The 16,271-nt window shown below is 36.5% G+C and overlaps 1 protein-coding gene across 1 annotated transcript in view; it reads right to left on the minus strand.

Moving 5' to 3' along the window:
- myom1a (myomesin 1a (skelemin)) overlaps positions 1-16,271 on the minus strand; it is a 37,137-nt gene that overhangs the window by 6,162 nt on the left and 14,704 nt on the right. Inside the window, exons 11-31 of the mRNA XM_059345308.1 lie at positions 15,989-16,188; positions 15,844-15,900; positions 15,072-15,196; positions 13,809-13,992; positions 13,015-13,189; positions 12,074-12,195; positions 10,050-10,246; positions 9,727-9,853; positions 8,820-9,004; positions 7,917-8,031; positions 7,129-7,285; positions 6,894-7,000; positions 6,463-6,507; positions 5,075-5,211; positions 3,147-3,291; positions 2,348-2,407; positions 2,199-2,266; positions 1,963-2,088; positions 512-595; positions 154-241; positions 19-57 (exon numbers count right to left, since the gene is read on the minus strand). Of these exons, the coding sequence (XP_059201291.1) occupies positions 19-57; positions 154-241; positions 512-595; positions 1,963-2,088; positions 2,199-2,266; positions 2,348-2,407; positions 3,147-3,291; positions 5,075-5,211; positions 6,463-6,507; positions 6,894-7,000; positions 7,129-7,285; positions 7,917-8,031; positions 8,820-9,004; positions 9,727-9,853; positions 10,050-10,246; positions 12,074-12,195; positions 13,015-13,189; positions 13,809-13,992; positions 15,072-15,196; positions 15,844-15,900; positions 15,989-16,188 (2,543 nt within the window). The remainder of the gene's footprint in view (positions 1-18; positions 58-153; positions 242-511; positions 596-1,962; positions 2,089-2,198; positions 2,267-2,347; positions 2,408-3,146; positions 3,292-5,074; positions 5,212-6,462; positions 6,508-6,893; positions 7,001-7,128; positions 7,286-7,916; positions 8,032-8,819; positions 9,005-9,726; positions 9,854-10,049; positions 10,247-12,073; positions 12,196-13,014; positions 13,190-13,808; positions 13,993-15,071; positions 15,197-15,843; positions 15,901-15,988; positions 16,189-16,271) is intronic.

Genomic DNA, 16,271 nt, shown 5'->3' on the forward strand with positions numbered 1-16,271 from the left:
TGAAGTTTAATGACTCACCAATAACCCTGAACAGCTCATTCATTACAGCTTGGTATCCTGAGGAAAAAAGGTCAATTATTATATTTTCTTTTGGAAGACTGACAGCACTGATTTCCACTTTTTCACTCACAGAATTCTTCAAAGAGACTTTACCTGCATCAGTCAGACTGAAGGAGCTCTTATCTTTGCCTCTGTCGTCCCTCAGGAAGACCTCGTAAAGACCTGTGTCCGTCTTGGAGATCTAGAGTTTGAAGTAAAAAGCAGCTTTAGTATCCTTTAGACAGCAATGAATTCCTTTCATAATCAAACAGAGTGGAATATAGTATATTTTCTGGGACAGATGACAAATAGTAGAAACGCCAGACAGAGACGAACAAAGCAGAAAAGGCAAGCTTTTCTCCTGCCCTCGATGCTGCAGGCATTAAAGGGAAAACATGAAAAAGGTAAGACGAGGAGGACACATGGAGAAAAAATAGGCGTCAACTTATGGCAGCAAAGATTATGTCCAGACTTTGGGTCTTGGCGGCGGGGGAACATCTTCTGCAGTTTTCTTTTTTCCTTCTTTTTCTGTCGGTTTCTCCTGCTTAATAACCCACTGTGAATTAGACAGATAAGCCAGTTAATGCAAATGCGGGTGACAGGAGTGGCGATGGACAGGCCGCCTCTCCTGAGCTCATGCAATGACACCAGCCCTCTCTTTATGAGTCATGATGATTCAGTTTCAATGTACAGGTACATTGAAACTTCAATATAACTCCACTGACACTAACATCAACTGTCAGCATGTTAGAAAAAGAGAGTTTAACAGTTTTAAATGTTGGAATAAATTGACCAGAGGAGTTATATTGAATATAGTGTCAGAAATGAAATGTATGAATGAATCACACAGATAAACCATATACTGTAATCACACTATATGGACATAAATGTTGAAAATCATGACCTATAGTTTATATTACAGTGATAGTCAGCGTATGGCCCACGGGGCATTTTACTTTGGATGTAAATAATGTCAGAATTCATAGGAACGCTTCAAAATAGAGTCTTTTTATCGAAGAAAAAAAAAGGCAAACTCAAAATAAGTTGATTGTGGTAAAGGTTGTGCACGATAAACTAAAGAACACATAATTTTAATGTGCTCACACTTTCAGTGGACGGTGAACAAAACTAATCATTTTACAAAGAATGAGTGTTGTTACATACAAGTACATGTTATATCTAAGTATATATCTCTATTTACTTCAAAATTATTTCTGTGTTTCCATATTTCTACTTAAGACTTGTTGCATTAAAATATAATATTGTTGTTGTTTATTTAGTATAGCGCACATTTTTATCTTTATTTATTTACATACATGCATACATTTATTTATATTTCTTATAAAGCAGCAAAAGTGATTTCCCCTCAGGGATCATTCGAATGTTTCTGATTCTATGAGGATGCGAATAAACGTAATAAAAATTAATTTAGTTCATAAGTTAATAAGTCTCCTAATAAAGGATTTCAAAGAAAGATGATGTATTCATGTTTATTCCTTTTATCTGATAAATATAAAAGTTTGTTTATTAACTGGCCCCTGGCCTCTTGTTATTTTGCCAAAGTGGCCCCGAGGCAATGCAAGTTGAATAACTCTGGTTTAAAATATCAAAAATATGCAACATCAGAATAAGAATTAAAAGTAAAAGCTCCAAAATAAGGGAGTCAGCTGTACCCAGCACGTCTATTCTAACTCCCAAGTACGACATGCTGACGTGCGAACTCCAGCAGGACTCGGGAACGTGAATATTTTTAAAAGTGTTTCATCATTTATGATTCTGTGTGTCAGAGAGGGCTGGTTGGCAGCGTAGCGTCTAGTCTACATCTACAATGGAAGCAGAGCTGCAGCAGAAGCGAAGCTTTCAGCTCTCTACTCATAAGCTCACGACTCCTCACAATGTGCGGCCTCTGTCTAATGGTCTGACCTTTCCAATATTAAAGGCCAGATCGCCGTCCTTTCTCTCGATTTTCTTAGCGTCCTCATCATCGTCGGCAATCTCAATGTTGTCCTTAGACCAAGTGATCTCAGTCTCTGGTCTGACATTTCCAATCTGTGGAGAGAAAGGAGACAGATTGGATTAAGTCGTGACACCGTTTGTGGCGCTTCATTCTTTAGAAAAAAACTTTAACAGCCGTTCATATGTTCGGTTTCTTTTCTCACCTTGCATTTCAGCAGCACATCACATGCTTGAGTAACAGTGAAGCCAAGGTACTCGACAAAGTGAGGACCTGTGGACGGAAAAATGAAAAATCATTATCGAAACATTCTTCTGGAATTAGCGTGAGTAATGTTAAAGTAAGATGCCTTACCTTGTTTCCTGACCCATTCTGCCCTCTCAAATTCAGATTTCTTCTGAAGCTCCCTGAACTCTGGAGAGAGAAAAGTGAACATGATAGTAAGGAAAGCTTGTCTTCTGCTGCCTCTCAGTGGATACACACATTAACTGCAGCAAATTAACAACAATATCAACAGCAAAGGCAACACACCTAGTTAAAGAAAGGCTTTTAGTGTACACTACCGGTCAAAAGTTTTAGAACGCCCCAATTTTTCCAGTTTTTATTGAAAATCAAGCAGTTCAAGTCAAATCAACAGCTTGAAAGGGTACAAAGGTAAGTGGTGAACTGCCAGAGGTAAATAAAAAAAGGTGAAATATAACGTACATTTCAGAATTATACAAGTAGGCCTTTTTTCAGGGAACAAGAAGTGGGTTAACAACTTAACTGTATGGAGTCTTGGGCTATTTTGTCCATTTTTGAATTATTTTCATGTCTTTGTAAGTCATTTTGTGTCTTTTTTTGGTCATTTTGTGTCTTTTTTTTGGTCATTTTGTGTCTTTTTTTAGTCCTTTAATCCAACATAATATGTGATTTTGAATCTTTTTTTTACTTTCAAAACACTATCATGCTCAATAAAGAATTTTAAATGTTGCAAATGTGCATTAATTTCAGAGTACACTGAGACATTAAACTGCATAATTTTCAATTAAATTCTGGAAAAGTTGGTGTGTTCTAAAACTTTTGACCAGTAGTGTATGTCTTCAAAGGTAATAACAAATCTATAGGCAATAATGTCATCATGGAGGTAAAAAACTGCATTTTTAGTATTTACCATCTCCAATAAGCACCAGGCTGGTTGTGCCCTTGGCCTTGCCGTCGACCAGATTAAAGGTGAACGTTCCCTCGTCGGTGACCTCCAGAGAGTCCATGAACATTTCAATGATGCCGCTGGATTGGTCGAAGTTCATTGTATATTTCTGGAAGCAGAAAGATAATGAGAACCCCATTGAAGATTTTTTTTTTTTTGAAGTTTTTTTGTCAGAGGACTTCATACAGATGCAGGTCCCGAGATTCAGAACTGAACTGGGCAAAGAGGATTTAAATCTCAATGAGTTTTTTTTACCTGGTTAAATAAAGGATATTTAAATAAAGGATATTGAGAAGAAGATCCAAAATAGAAGTGGACTCACAGGAAGACATGACAACAACTAGTGATTAACTTTGACTGCTGCACTATTCAGAGTATCTCCACACCCCGACACACCCGCTCACCACCCTCCCACCCCACTGGCAGGATCCAAAGGATGAATAACACCTTCTCCCCAGAGCCATGGACAGGCTGCTGAATCCTTCCACAGCGACTAGCACTGAGGCCTCAAATGCAATGAAAACTGCTGCTCTTAACCCATTGAAGCCTGGAAAGCGGATACGTCGTTTTGTAGTATTTGTATAAGCTCTCAAATACTTTTTGAATTTCATTTCTATCTGCTACAGAGGCTGAAAAATGTATTATTTAGTAGAAGCGTTGACACTTCTGTTGAATTTCCAGAAAAACTTCAGGTTTTAGGAGCTTATTTTAAAATCGCCCAGAGGTTTTACAGGAAGGTTTTACGGGCGTTTTAGGCCTCAATGGGTTAATGTAATAACTGTCAATGCTATGATTTGCTATGAACAGTGGCGGTTCTACACAGGGGCCCACCGGGGCCACTGTCCCTGTGAAGAAGCCCTTGGCCCCTCCTGTGGCCACTGTGTCAAATTGATAATAAAATGACCAATTTATAATGAGGCAAGACAGAACAAATCTTACCTATTTTTGGTTCAAACAATATCTCATTGTACACAAAAGGAACCCAGAATGTGTACATTGTGTAATGGTTTAATTGTTCAATACAAGCTTGTGTATATACAGTACAGGCCAAAACTTTGGACACACCTTCTCATTCAATGCGTTTCCTTTATTTTCATGACTATTGACATTGTAGATTCATCAAAACTATTAATGAACACATGTGGAATTATGTACTTAACAAAAAAGTGTGAAATAACTGAAAACATGTCTTATATTCTAGTAAGCAAAGGGTGGTTACTTTGAGGAATCTAAAATACAAGACATGTTTTCAGTTATTTCACACTTTTTTGTTAAGTACATAATTCCATATGTGTTCATTCATAGTTTTGATGCCTTCAGTGAGAATCTACAATGTAAATAGTCATGAAAATAAAGAAAACGCATTGAATGAGAAGGTGTGTGTCCAAATTTTTGGCCTGTACTGTATAAAAAAAAGGACAATTCTCACTGTACTGGACTTTCAAAAAAAAAAAAAGTAGTTGTGCACAAAAATGAGAAATGTCATTGTCGTACAAAAATAATTGTTATTGTTGGTAAGTCTCATTGTTTCAATCAATGTATTTGAATAAATATACTTAAATTAGATTGTTAAATAAGCTACAATAAAGGTTTTGAATGCTTAAATATGATCTTTGCCGTTTTTTTAATGTGCCCCTCTGATTAAACACTGGCCCCTCCTTGGCCCCGACAGTATTGTCATTGGTCTAGAACCGCCACTGGCTATGAATGATTTCTTTCATAATATAATTCTACAGCCCCATAGACGTACAGTATAGAATTATGACTATTCATATTTTTTTTTTATTTATGCTGCTATGTGAACTGGAATGCTGACAAACACAATTTTATGTTAAACATGCAATGCCAATAAAGCATCTTCATGATATCAATGAACAAGCCACGCCTCCTACCTTTCCCTGAGAAACGATGACATCATTAAAGACGTACTCCACTTGACAGGCGGAGGTGCATTTCTCCACCTGAGTCCAGAAACGCACACGACCTTTCTCCAGCAGCTCCATGGCCATTTGATTCTTGAAGGGAATAACTGGAAGAAAAAAAAAACATGTTGTTCAAAGCTCTTGTAGAAGCTCACCATGGCTTGGTAAATACAATTTTTCAAGATAAACCTATGTTTCTAGAGAGATTTTTTGGGGAAAGTAAGTGTGATAGAAATGCTGGTAACGCTTTATAATAAGGTCCTTAATAACCATTAATTAACAAGTAATAAGGCATTGTTCTCGCTTTAGATCCGGTAGTTGCAAAAAGCATAGTTAACTTATAGTTAACTTATAATAGATGAGCAATAAAGTTTATTTTAATATCAATAAGCAAACAAAATAAAATTAATAAAGACATAATGGGTGGGTCATGGGTGTTTTTAAATGATTAACACTTATATAAGCTTATAAACACACAATAATGTTAATAAGCATCTTGTAAGGCCTTACAAGGGCCGTATTACTTGTTAATTAATGGTTATTACAAGGACCTTAATATAAAGTGTTACCGAAATGCTTATTCTTAAACTAGATCTAAAAACTGTATCTGTACTTGATAAATCTAATCTTAGGTCTTGGTTCATGAATAAAGAAGAAGTGGTATTAGCAGTATTAGGGATGCCAGGATGTTACTGCTATAATCTATGAAAATCTTCACATATCCACTTAGCAAAATAATAGAACTGTCATATTTAGTTATTTTGTAATGTTCATTATTCTTTTCTCATATAAATATATTTATTTCAGAAAAAGATTGGCCTATTTTATTTCATAGGCTAGTTTTATTTAAGTGTTTTTTTTATTTAAATGTGCACTTTATGGGGCTTTGATTTTTAAAAAAAGGTACTCCTGTTGTTATACAGTATGTATGTTCACTTAAATAAACAGTTTCACTACTTGACATGTCATATTTGACTTTGACTGAACATTTGCTCTCACTTTGCGACAAATATATTGGGATATATATCGTATATCGATATTCAGCCTAAACATATCGGGACATGACTTTTGGTCCATATCGCCCAGCCCTAGTGCAGTGCAAACTATGCAACATTAAACTTGCATATTATAGAAAGTTATCCAGACATAGCTCTTTTTTGGTGCAGTTATGTAGCTTAATCTTCAAAACTAAAACTAACTTGTACCCACATTTTTGCTTGGGTGTTCATTTCAAGTAAGTAAGGTTTGATTTTTTTTTAAACGATTACTTTGTAATAATTTCACAAAAGTACCTGTTCAATGGAATGACTTAATATATCCATCCCTAAGCAGTGTAAGTGATATGGTGGGATATTTACCAGGGAACTTGTGGTCGTAGCTGATGTCCAGAAGACGCTTGAGACCTGTAAAGTAACAACAACAGTAACAAAATTAGTGACCTTTCAGCATCAACTACTAGGCTAGTGATATTTTTCTATTTGACAGTATTTATAGAAAAGCCCCTTTTTTAAGGGAGACAAAAACACTCCATGTCAAAAACAACCTTGTATGTGAAAACAGCTTTGACAAACACACACAGAATATTTTGGGACACACTTTCCAGACAAACACAGAGTGTAACAGAGGTCAATTTGATGCAGCTGTTGAAACAGGAGAACAGAGACTGGAGTATAAACAGTCCTTCAACCCTCCTCACACCTTTTAGCACCAACGTCACCCAAACAAATAACAAGTGAATCAAGTTTCGGGCACACAGGATCAGAGATGCCAAGACTGTGGGCTGACTCACCCTCCTCAGTCAGCGTGTAGCTGGAGGAGATGCCGTCAGTGTTGGTGACCATACAGGAGTAGGTGCCCAGATCGTCCAGGGAGGGGCTGTTGAAGATGGCTCTGGACCTGGGGATGAGGACGGGGGCAACCATTATGAGGAACAACTTTGCATTTTGCACACAAGCCCAGAGCAAGAGCAAGAGAGTGGTCCCTGGAGCTCGCATGAGAAATTGGACTCATTAGAGATTACTTACTTGCCCTTTTCAGTGACAATGGTCAGGCTAGATGTGTCTGTCATGGTCTTGTAATTCTTGGACCAAACAAACTCAGAGCCCTCCTTCATCTCGGAGCACTCAAAGACCATAGAGATCACACCATCATCATCCACATCCACATAAATCTCTTTGGTGCCTGAGGAATTGAGAGTAAAAGGTTATAGTGTGTGTTCATCGCTGGCATTGCAGATTTAAGCTCTTAAACTCACGATTTAAGTAATTACAGTAGCAAATTAAAAAATATACAGTACAGGCCAAAAGTTTGGACACACACCTCCTCATTCAATGCATTTTTCTTTATTTTCATGACTATTTACATTGTAGATTCTCACTGAAGGCATCAAAACTATGAAAGAACACATATGGAATTATGTACTTAACAAAAAAGTGTGAAATAACTGAAAACATGTCTTGTATTTTAGATTCCTCAAAGTAACCACCCTTTGCTTACTAGAATATAAGACATGTTTTCAGTTATTTCACACTTTTTGGTTAAGTACATAATTCCACATGTGTTCATTAATAGTTCTGATGAATTTACAATGTCAATAGTCATGAAAATAAAGGAAACACATTGAATGAGAAGGTGTGTGTCCAAACTTTTGGCCTGTACTGTACGTGATGGCATTCAGCTTGGAGCTATAAAAAAAGTTTATCCATTCATCAGTATTGAGAGGTAGCCATTTTCCCCAATTTTCGAGACTTTCGAGACTTGCGTAGGAATACTATGTGACTGAATGCGTAAGTTCCATAACAATCACACTCACCAGGGCGAGTCTGGGCCAGGATCGGACCCAAGGCTGCTGACGGGTTTCCAACTCCAGCCAGATTTTGAGCACGGACGCGGAAGACGTAGGACGCGCCAGCCTTCAGCTCGGTCACCTGAACCAGCACACCAGGAGTCATCGTTAAGAGAATACTGTGTTTATTATTTCACATGCAAATATATCAAATGAAGATATATTGTTCAAATGTTCACTTCAAGAATCAATCAATCAATCAATCAATCAGACTTTGTAGAATTTGTATAGCACTTTTCATACAAGAGAAATGTAACATAAAGTGCTTCACATAAAAAATAAAATAATCATAATAATAAAATATAGAAAAAAGCAAACACCCTCTGCCACCCCTGACCCTCCATCCCATTATAAACAAAGCACAAACTGAGGAAGCACCATCTCAACGTGGAGCAGTGAGAAAACACTGGAGGCAGGATAGATAAAATAATAAAATAAAATAATAAATAAAATAATTAGATAAAATATATAAAAAATTAAAGTAAGGTAAGATAAAATAAAATACAGAAGTAAATAATAACAACAATAATAACAACAAAAAGAGTCTATATATATATAGACTAACAAATAAATAAATAAATAAAAGCCAAATTAAAGAGATAAGTCTCAAGTTTGCTCTTAAAAATCTGAACAAACGTGGACCACAGTGAGAAAACGACGCCTCACCGTGGGTTTTCGTTCTAACTTTTGGTTTTATGGAAAGGCCGCTCCCAGAAGACCTGAGGGTCTTTGAGGGTTCATAGGATAAAAGTAAATCAGATAAACAGGCTGGACTAAGACCATTAACAGATTTATAAACCAGTAAAAGAATCTTGAAATCGATTCTGAAGCGCACAAGATCCAATAAAACTATCTATTCTTCTGCCTCACCTTCATGTATTTCATCCTGTTGACCTTCTCATGAACAGCCTTCCAGCCGGCTCCTGCAGCAGATGTTTCCTTCAGGTCCAAATAGTAGCCATTGACGGGAGTGCGGCCACTAAATGCAGGTGGCTCCCAGAGGACCACGGCGGAGGTGTCACGGACCTCCAGCACATGGAGACCAACAGGAGCACCTTGGAGAAGAAAAACAGAGAGTTTATGATGTGGGAAGAAGTTTGGCTTCTTAAGCCAATCATTGATACTAATGATGATGAATCAATAAATCACTACAGGGATTGAATATGAGTCCAATTGCATGTTTCCTGCTTGAAAACAGTTGAAATAACAAGAAACTGCCAAAATGAAAAGAAAAAAGTTGAAAAAAATAGTTGTGTCCAAAACAGTGTTATTTCGGCGAGAGAAGAACAATTTAAAGAAAATGTAACTGGTTAAAACAGAAAGGAAATACACTTTACAAAGTAAAAAAGAAATGGAATCTAGTACAAATAAATAAATAAACAAAATTAAGAATTACAGTAGAATAACATTTTGGCCTTGCACAAAATACATTTCTATGTATTCTGATGGTTCATTTCTGCCTGAAATGTACTGGGATCAATACAAAGTGAGATAATATGTCTTTGCTCAGTTATTCTTGCATCACTGTAACTAATAATTATTTTTATTTTTCATAATTAATTCATTGAAAGTAGGGCTGCAAAGGGTCAGAAAATTTCATATTTCTGTAAACTTTAACTGGATGTTTAAGTCACATGTTTAATGTCATGATGTATTTGCTAAATCTGTTTCCATTGCATAAGATTTTTTAAATTTTTTGGCGTACATTTTTCTTTTGCCCAAATTGAAAATGCACATAAATACAGGTGGGGGGAAAAGCAACTGTCGTCTCTCATACCTGGCACAGTGATGGTCCATTCCTTGCACTCCAGATCTGCACTAGGCAGAGAGGACACACTCACACCTGCCATGTTCATAGCGCGCACCTGGAACTGGTAGATGACGTTCTCCTTCAGGTTCTCAGCCTAAAAGGAACAAAAGCAGATAATAGGAAATAATTAAAAATACTTGTTTTGGGTTAGACAAACTAAAAAAGGTCCAAACTGCCTGCAAGCTTGAGAAAACGCCCTGAATGATGACACTGGACTGACTCCTTTATTTCATAAAAAAAACAAAAAAACAATTTCATTGAAAATTTGGTCCATGAGTGCTATAACTTACTTTATAGGAGGTAGTAGTCAGTGCCTTGAGGTTCATTTCATGCCATTTTCCAAAAACGTCTCCCTTCACGGTCCTGTAGTCCACAAAATATCCCCTAACATCAGCTCCTCCATTGTTAGCGGGCTCCTTCCAGGCCAGCTCCATGTAGTCCTTAACAGCCTCCACCAGGGTCACGTTAGTGGGCTTTCCAGGGACAGCTGCCATGAGAGCGATAAGTCAGGCAATATTTATTGTCAGAGAAAAAAAGTTAAGAGTGTTAAAGAAGGTAATCTTCGTTAAACTGTGGTCCAAATGGGTTGAATATGTTTATCTGGAACAGACAGAAGTACTGTAAGGATGACCCTGTAATGCTGTTTTGTACTGTAATATTGTACTATGTTTTATTGGGTCTAATGATTAGTTTGTATTACTTATATTTCATTTTGAAACTCCATGGTGGATAATTTCTTTTTCTTTTTTCTATTTGCTCTTTTACACATGTCTACCTTTCCCAGTTTGTTCAAAGTTCTCAAATGTAATACGTTTAACTTTCTGTATCTTGCTTCTTGTTTTGTAAACAAAAAACCTTGATTGTGAGTGGCAGAAATACTATTGTATATTGTCTGAAAGTAAGCACTGTATGATAATGCTCTCACAAAATAAAAATAAAAAATGTAAAAAAATAAATAAATAAAGAAGGTAATCTTCAGATATTCAGAGCCTATTTGTACGTTTTCCCTTTTATAAAAAAAAAAAAATCTTGTCATTAGTCTACAGTTGAACATGCTGCATGCTTTGGACACACAAGCAACACATTTTTAGGCTCATTATAATGGATAAAGTACTTACACTCTAGGCCAGAAGCAGGACAACTTTCACGCTACGTAAACCTCCGTAAGCCAGATGAGACTCTCATTAGGTTCATGCTCTTTAAGAACAGTGTTTTAGTCTTGACCTTGACAAATAGCAAAACATATCTCAAGCAAAAACACATTTATACAGAAATAAATACCTGTGTATAGCAAAAGCAATGTAAAACATTAACTTCTTTGGTATTTTAGCAAATAAATGAAGCAATGGGAAACGGCAAAATGGCAAAATCCAGTGTTAGTGAGGAGCAGGTCAGGCAGGAACATGCAAATATATCAACCAGCTGTAACATACACTACCGGTCAAAAGTTTTAGAACACCCCAATTTTTCCATTTTTTATTGAAATTCAAGCAGTTCAAGTCAAATGAACAGCTTGAAAGAGTACGAAGGTAGGTGGTGAACTGCCAGAGGTAAATAAAAAAAGGTAAGCTTAACCAAAACTGAAAAATAATGTAGGCTACATTTCAGAATTATGAAAGTAGGCCTTTTTTCAGGGAACAAGAAATGGGTTAACAACTTAACTCTATGGAGTCTTGGGCTATTTTGTCCATTTTTTAATTCTTTTCATGTCTTTGCAAGTCATTTTGTGTCTTTTGGTGTCTTTTTTTTGGTCATTTTGTGTCTTTTTTTAGTCCTTTAGTTCAACATAAAATGTGATTTTGAATCTTTTTTTATTTTCAAAACACTATCATGCTCAATAAAGAATTTTAAATGTTGCAAATGTGCATTAATTTCAGAGTACACTGAGACATTAAACTGCATCATTTTCAATTAAATTCTGGAAAACTTGGTGTGTTCTAAAACTTTTGACCAGTAGTGTATAAACATGTGCCACATGCATTTATGAAACTCCAGATATGCAGAAAAAAGAGAAGATATTTGTACTCTATCAGAACCAAATTTGAGAGAATGTTTCTTAAAGTAACAACTGCTTTTTTTTTGTGAGGAAAAGGAAAAAAATGATGAATGTTAACATGGTTCATGACAGAGATGAGTTAAGAGGGTCTCAGCAGAGTGCTGTAGGCCATGTGTGTGGAAAAATAAGAGTGTAGTTTTTCATTCTCAACAATCACTCCCCAGATACATGAATGTTTAAAGATAGCTGGGAGGAAGGGGCAGAAGGAGAGTATGGTCTGAATGCTGCAGGCAAAGGATGAATGTTGAGGACACTCACAGATGGCGGCTCTCACAACCACAGGCTCAGAGACTGGGGAGCTCTGGCTGTATCCAGCAGCGTTCACTGCCTTCACCTTAAACACGTAGCTTGCTTCAGTAGTCAGGCCGTGGCACACAAACCTGGAAACAGTACAGACAGATCAGTAAAGAGTCCCATTATCACTGCAGTCAGATTTCATCAGGCGTGAGAACATGTGATGTAATTATATACGGACGAACAGCTGTGTTTGTTTGCAAATTTAATATAATTGACACTTAAATTAAGTCAATTACTTAAGTCAATTATATTACATTTCTAGTTTATACTGCTTGTTTACTATTTATATATATATTTTTTTATCTTTTTATTTTTTTATTTTTTTGCTGCTGTAATACTGGAAATGTCCCTGTTGTGGGACTAATAAAAGGAAAATCGAATCTAATCTAATCTCATCTCATCTAATCTGAAGGTAAAAGTACTTGTTATGCAGAATGGACCCACTCAGATTGTTATATATATATATATATATATATATATATATATATATATATATATACATATATATATATATATATATATATATATATATATATATATATATATATATATTCCAAATATATTATTGGATAATTATTATTGCTGCATTTATGTAAGCAGCATTTTACTGTTTTCAAGGCAGGGCTGATTTGAACTATGTCATATACTGTTTTGTGGTTTGTGGAAAATGCAGAATCATTTGTGTTTTTCATGTTAAATCTTGATCTGAAAAGTACCTAAAAGCTAAATGTAGTGGAGTAAAAAGTACAATATTTGCGTCAATATATAGTGGAGTAGAAGTGTAAAGTTACATAATAGAAATACTCAAGTAAATTACCTCTAAATTGTACAATACTTGTCATTATTGTAGTAAATGTACTTATTCCTCTCACAAATGAAAAGATCAAGTCAGCTGCACCTACCTGGTCTGCTTGACAGGTTTGTTGTTGCAGGGCATCCACTCATCGGTGCCCACAATGCAACATTCAATATAGTAGCCCACCAGGTGCTTGACTTCCTTAGAAGCCCCCCAGAAGACCACCACGGAGGTGTCGGTGTTCCTGGTGGCCACTGGATTGCCCGGAGCTGAGGGCAGGTCTGTTGTAGGAAAATGAAGAAGAGTGACAGGGAGTTAACATGTGAGCTGAGAGAGAAATAATGGATTTGTATCCGGCAGGACATACTGAAAGAAGAAACACAGTGTTTAAACTACACTACTGGTCAAAAGTTTTAGAACACACCAACTTTTCCAGAATTTAATTGAAAACGATGCAGTTTAAAAAAAAGATTCAAAATCACATTTTATGTTGAACTAAATGACTTAAAAAAGACACAAAATGACTTACAAAGACATGAAAAGAATGAAAAAATGGACAAAATAGCCCAAGACTCCATAGAGTTAAGTTGTTAACCCATTTCTTGTTCCCTGAAAAAGGCCTACTTGTATAATTCTGAAATGTACATTATTTTTCAGTTTTGGTTAAGCTTACCTTTTTTTATTTACCTCTGGCAGTTCACCACTTACCTTTGTACCCTTTCAAGCTGTTCATTTGACTTGAACTGCTTGAATTTCAATGAAAAATGCAAAAATTGGGGTGTTCTAAAACTTTTGACCGGTAGTGCAGATAATGAAGGAATATGGCTATGCCCTCTGCAGGAATGTCCTGATAAACTGTAACACATGTGCATAATATGAATGCAGGTCCTGCCGGCTCACCCAGTTTATCTCCGACTGTGATCTCTCCTGTGGATATGGAGGACTCGCCCACGCCAGCGGAGTTGCAGCAGCGCACGCGGAAGTTGTAGGATTTACCCTCGGCCAGGTCGAACAGGGCGAAGCGGGGAGACTTGACTGGCATGCCGGTGTTCACCCTCTGCCAGGTGTCGGTCCCTGAAACACACTGAGGTCCACAGATGGCACGTCAGTAAAGCAGCAGAAAACACTGTGCAGGATATAAAGGTCTGTATGATCAGTCATCATATATGAAACAATAACCTGCAAGAGGTCATGATGCGCCAAATGTTAAAATTTGGTCACAATTATCAAGCTGATAAACAGTACTTTGGATTATTTGTCCGATTTTCTCACATTTCAGAGAGAAATCAATGTAAAACATGAAACATGTTATATGTGATTGTTGCCAATATCTGTAAAAAGCGAATGTTAAATTGATTTAAATAGACTAGCCATTCTAAATCTAAATGTCAAGTCTAAATCAAAACATTTGATCTAGTGGTTAAATGTAAATGTTAAATATGAATCTAAATCTACATTTAAATGTTAAATCTGAATATCAAATTCAAAATCTAAATGTTAAACCGAAATCTTAGATCTAAATGTTTCGAATTATGCAATTATCCCATAATCTTGCATATATGTATGTTATTTTCAAAATATATTGACTTTCTTAAAAACTCTAATCTAGTTTTTCTTGTGTGATTTTGTAGCATGCTGGGAATGTTTTTTATTTATCTCTGCTTAAGTGAACATATTATTAGACTTTTATTTAGCAGTGGGTGACCTATTTGTGTTTTTGTTTTGTTCTGTGTATTTGTTGTTCGCTTCCATTTTTATTGATTGATTGATTGATTGATTGATTGATTGATTGATTGATTGATTTATTTTATTTTTTGGGGTAATTCTTCTTACTATTAGTTATTCCTTATCTGATTTCATTTTATTTTATGTATTATTTTTATTTTTTATTTTTTTTTCACTTGTTACACTTGACACTGTTTTGACTCTCGTAATTTCATCTCTTGATTTTGTTATGTCACTGAAAAATCAATAAACAAATGTTTAAAAAAACAAAACAAAACAAAACAAAAAAAAAACCTCTAATCTAAGTTTTACCTACGGTGCCTCATAGGTCATGAAAACATCCTAAAACAGTGGTTGCAAAGCTATTTTGCATGTGGCTTAAAATATGTGCATGCAGGTGGAAACTCCACTGGTTGCATGTATGTAATTCCTCCTCACCTTCTCAATGTAATACATGACTCCTTCATGACCCCTCTGCACTGGAGGCTTCCAGGCCAGCACCACGTAGCTCTTGGTTGCTTCAGTAACCACAACGTCAGAGGGCTCTCCGGGGACGACGCCCACTGAGGAGACAAAAGGAAGTCAGTTCAACCTAAACTTCAATACTGAGACCAAAACAAGACTGATTTTCAAAACCTGAGTTTGAGGATTATGATCATGATTTTCTGTACAGCCATTTATTTCCATTTAAAGCATCTACAATGAGTTTTTAACTGTTAATGAAACAGTCTCAATTTAATGCCTGTTATTCTTAATTTGACACATAGACAAAAAATACCTATGTTTTCATTTTTCCAAGAAAAGTTTGTCAGTGTTAGGTGTCGAACATTATAACACCTTCAGCGGTGAAATGTAACTAAGTACATTTACTAAAGTACTGTACTTAAGTACAATTTTGAGGTACTTATACTTTTTATGTAACCTTATACTTCTGCTCCACTACTTTTAAGGCAAATATTGTACTTCTTACTCCACTATTTATATATAACAATGTGAGTAACAACTTTTCTTTTGACACTTTAAGTACATTTTGATGCTGATGCTTTTGTAGTCTTACTTAATAGAGGTTTTGAATTCATGGCTTTTACTTGTAGTGGAGTAATTTCACAGTGTGGTATTAGAACTTTTACTGAAGTAAGAGATCTGAGTACTTTTTCCACCTTTGGACATCTGAATGCATTTTTTTCCTTCTATCTCTAAGCTGTCGTACCAGTGGGATCCTCCTCTGTGAACTTGATCATTCCAGTCCAAGGAGCTGAGGGACCAGCTGTGGGGGAAATGAAAGAAAAACATGAAATAAGTGTAATTGTCGGCTTTGCTGCAGAGTGTCAGTAGGACTCTGGTGCGTCACTCACCCCTAAGGCGGGCTCTGTCAGCGGGATCCATGGCAACCACGGCCTCGGAGACGCGGGACGGGCGGCTGACTCCTGCCTTGTTAAAAGCCCGAACCCTGAAGATGTAAGAATGGCTCTCCACCAGTCCTGTGACGGGGAAGCGTGCGTACTTCACTGGCTCGTCATTGCACTGAGTCCAGTGGTGAGCGCCCACCTCGCACCTGCACAGAAAACACACATGCATCAGACCTGTGAACCCCAGAAACAGCTTTATTATTCACAGTGTCTGACAGACTGACAGCTA

Source organism: Centropristis striata, chromosome 11 (genome assembly GCF_030273125.1).
Source record: "Centropristis striata isolate RG_2023a ecotype Rhode Island chromosome 11, C.striata_1.0, whole genome shotgun sequence".
In the NCBI taxonomy this organism is placed as follows: Eukaryota; Metazoa; Chordata; class Actinopteri; order Perciformes; family Serranidae; genus Centropristis; species Centropristis striata.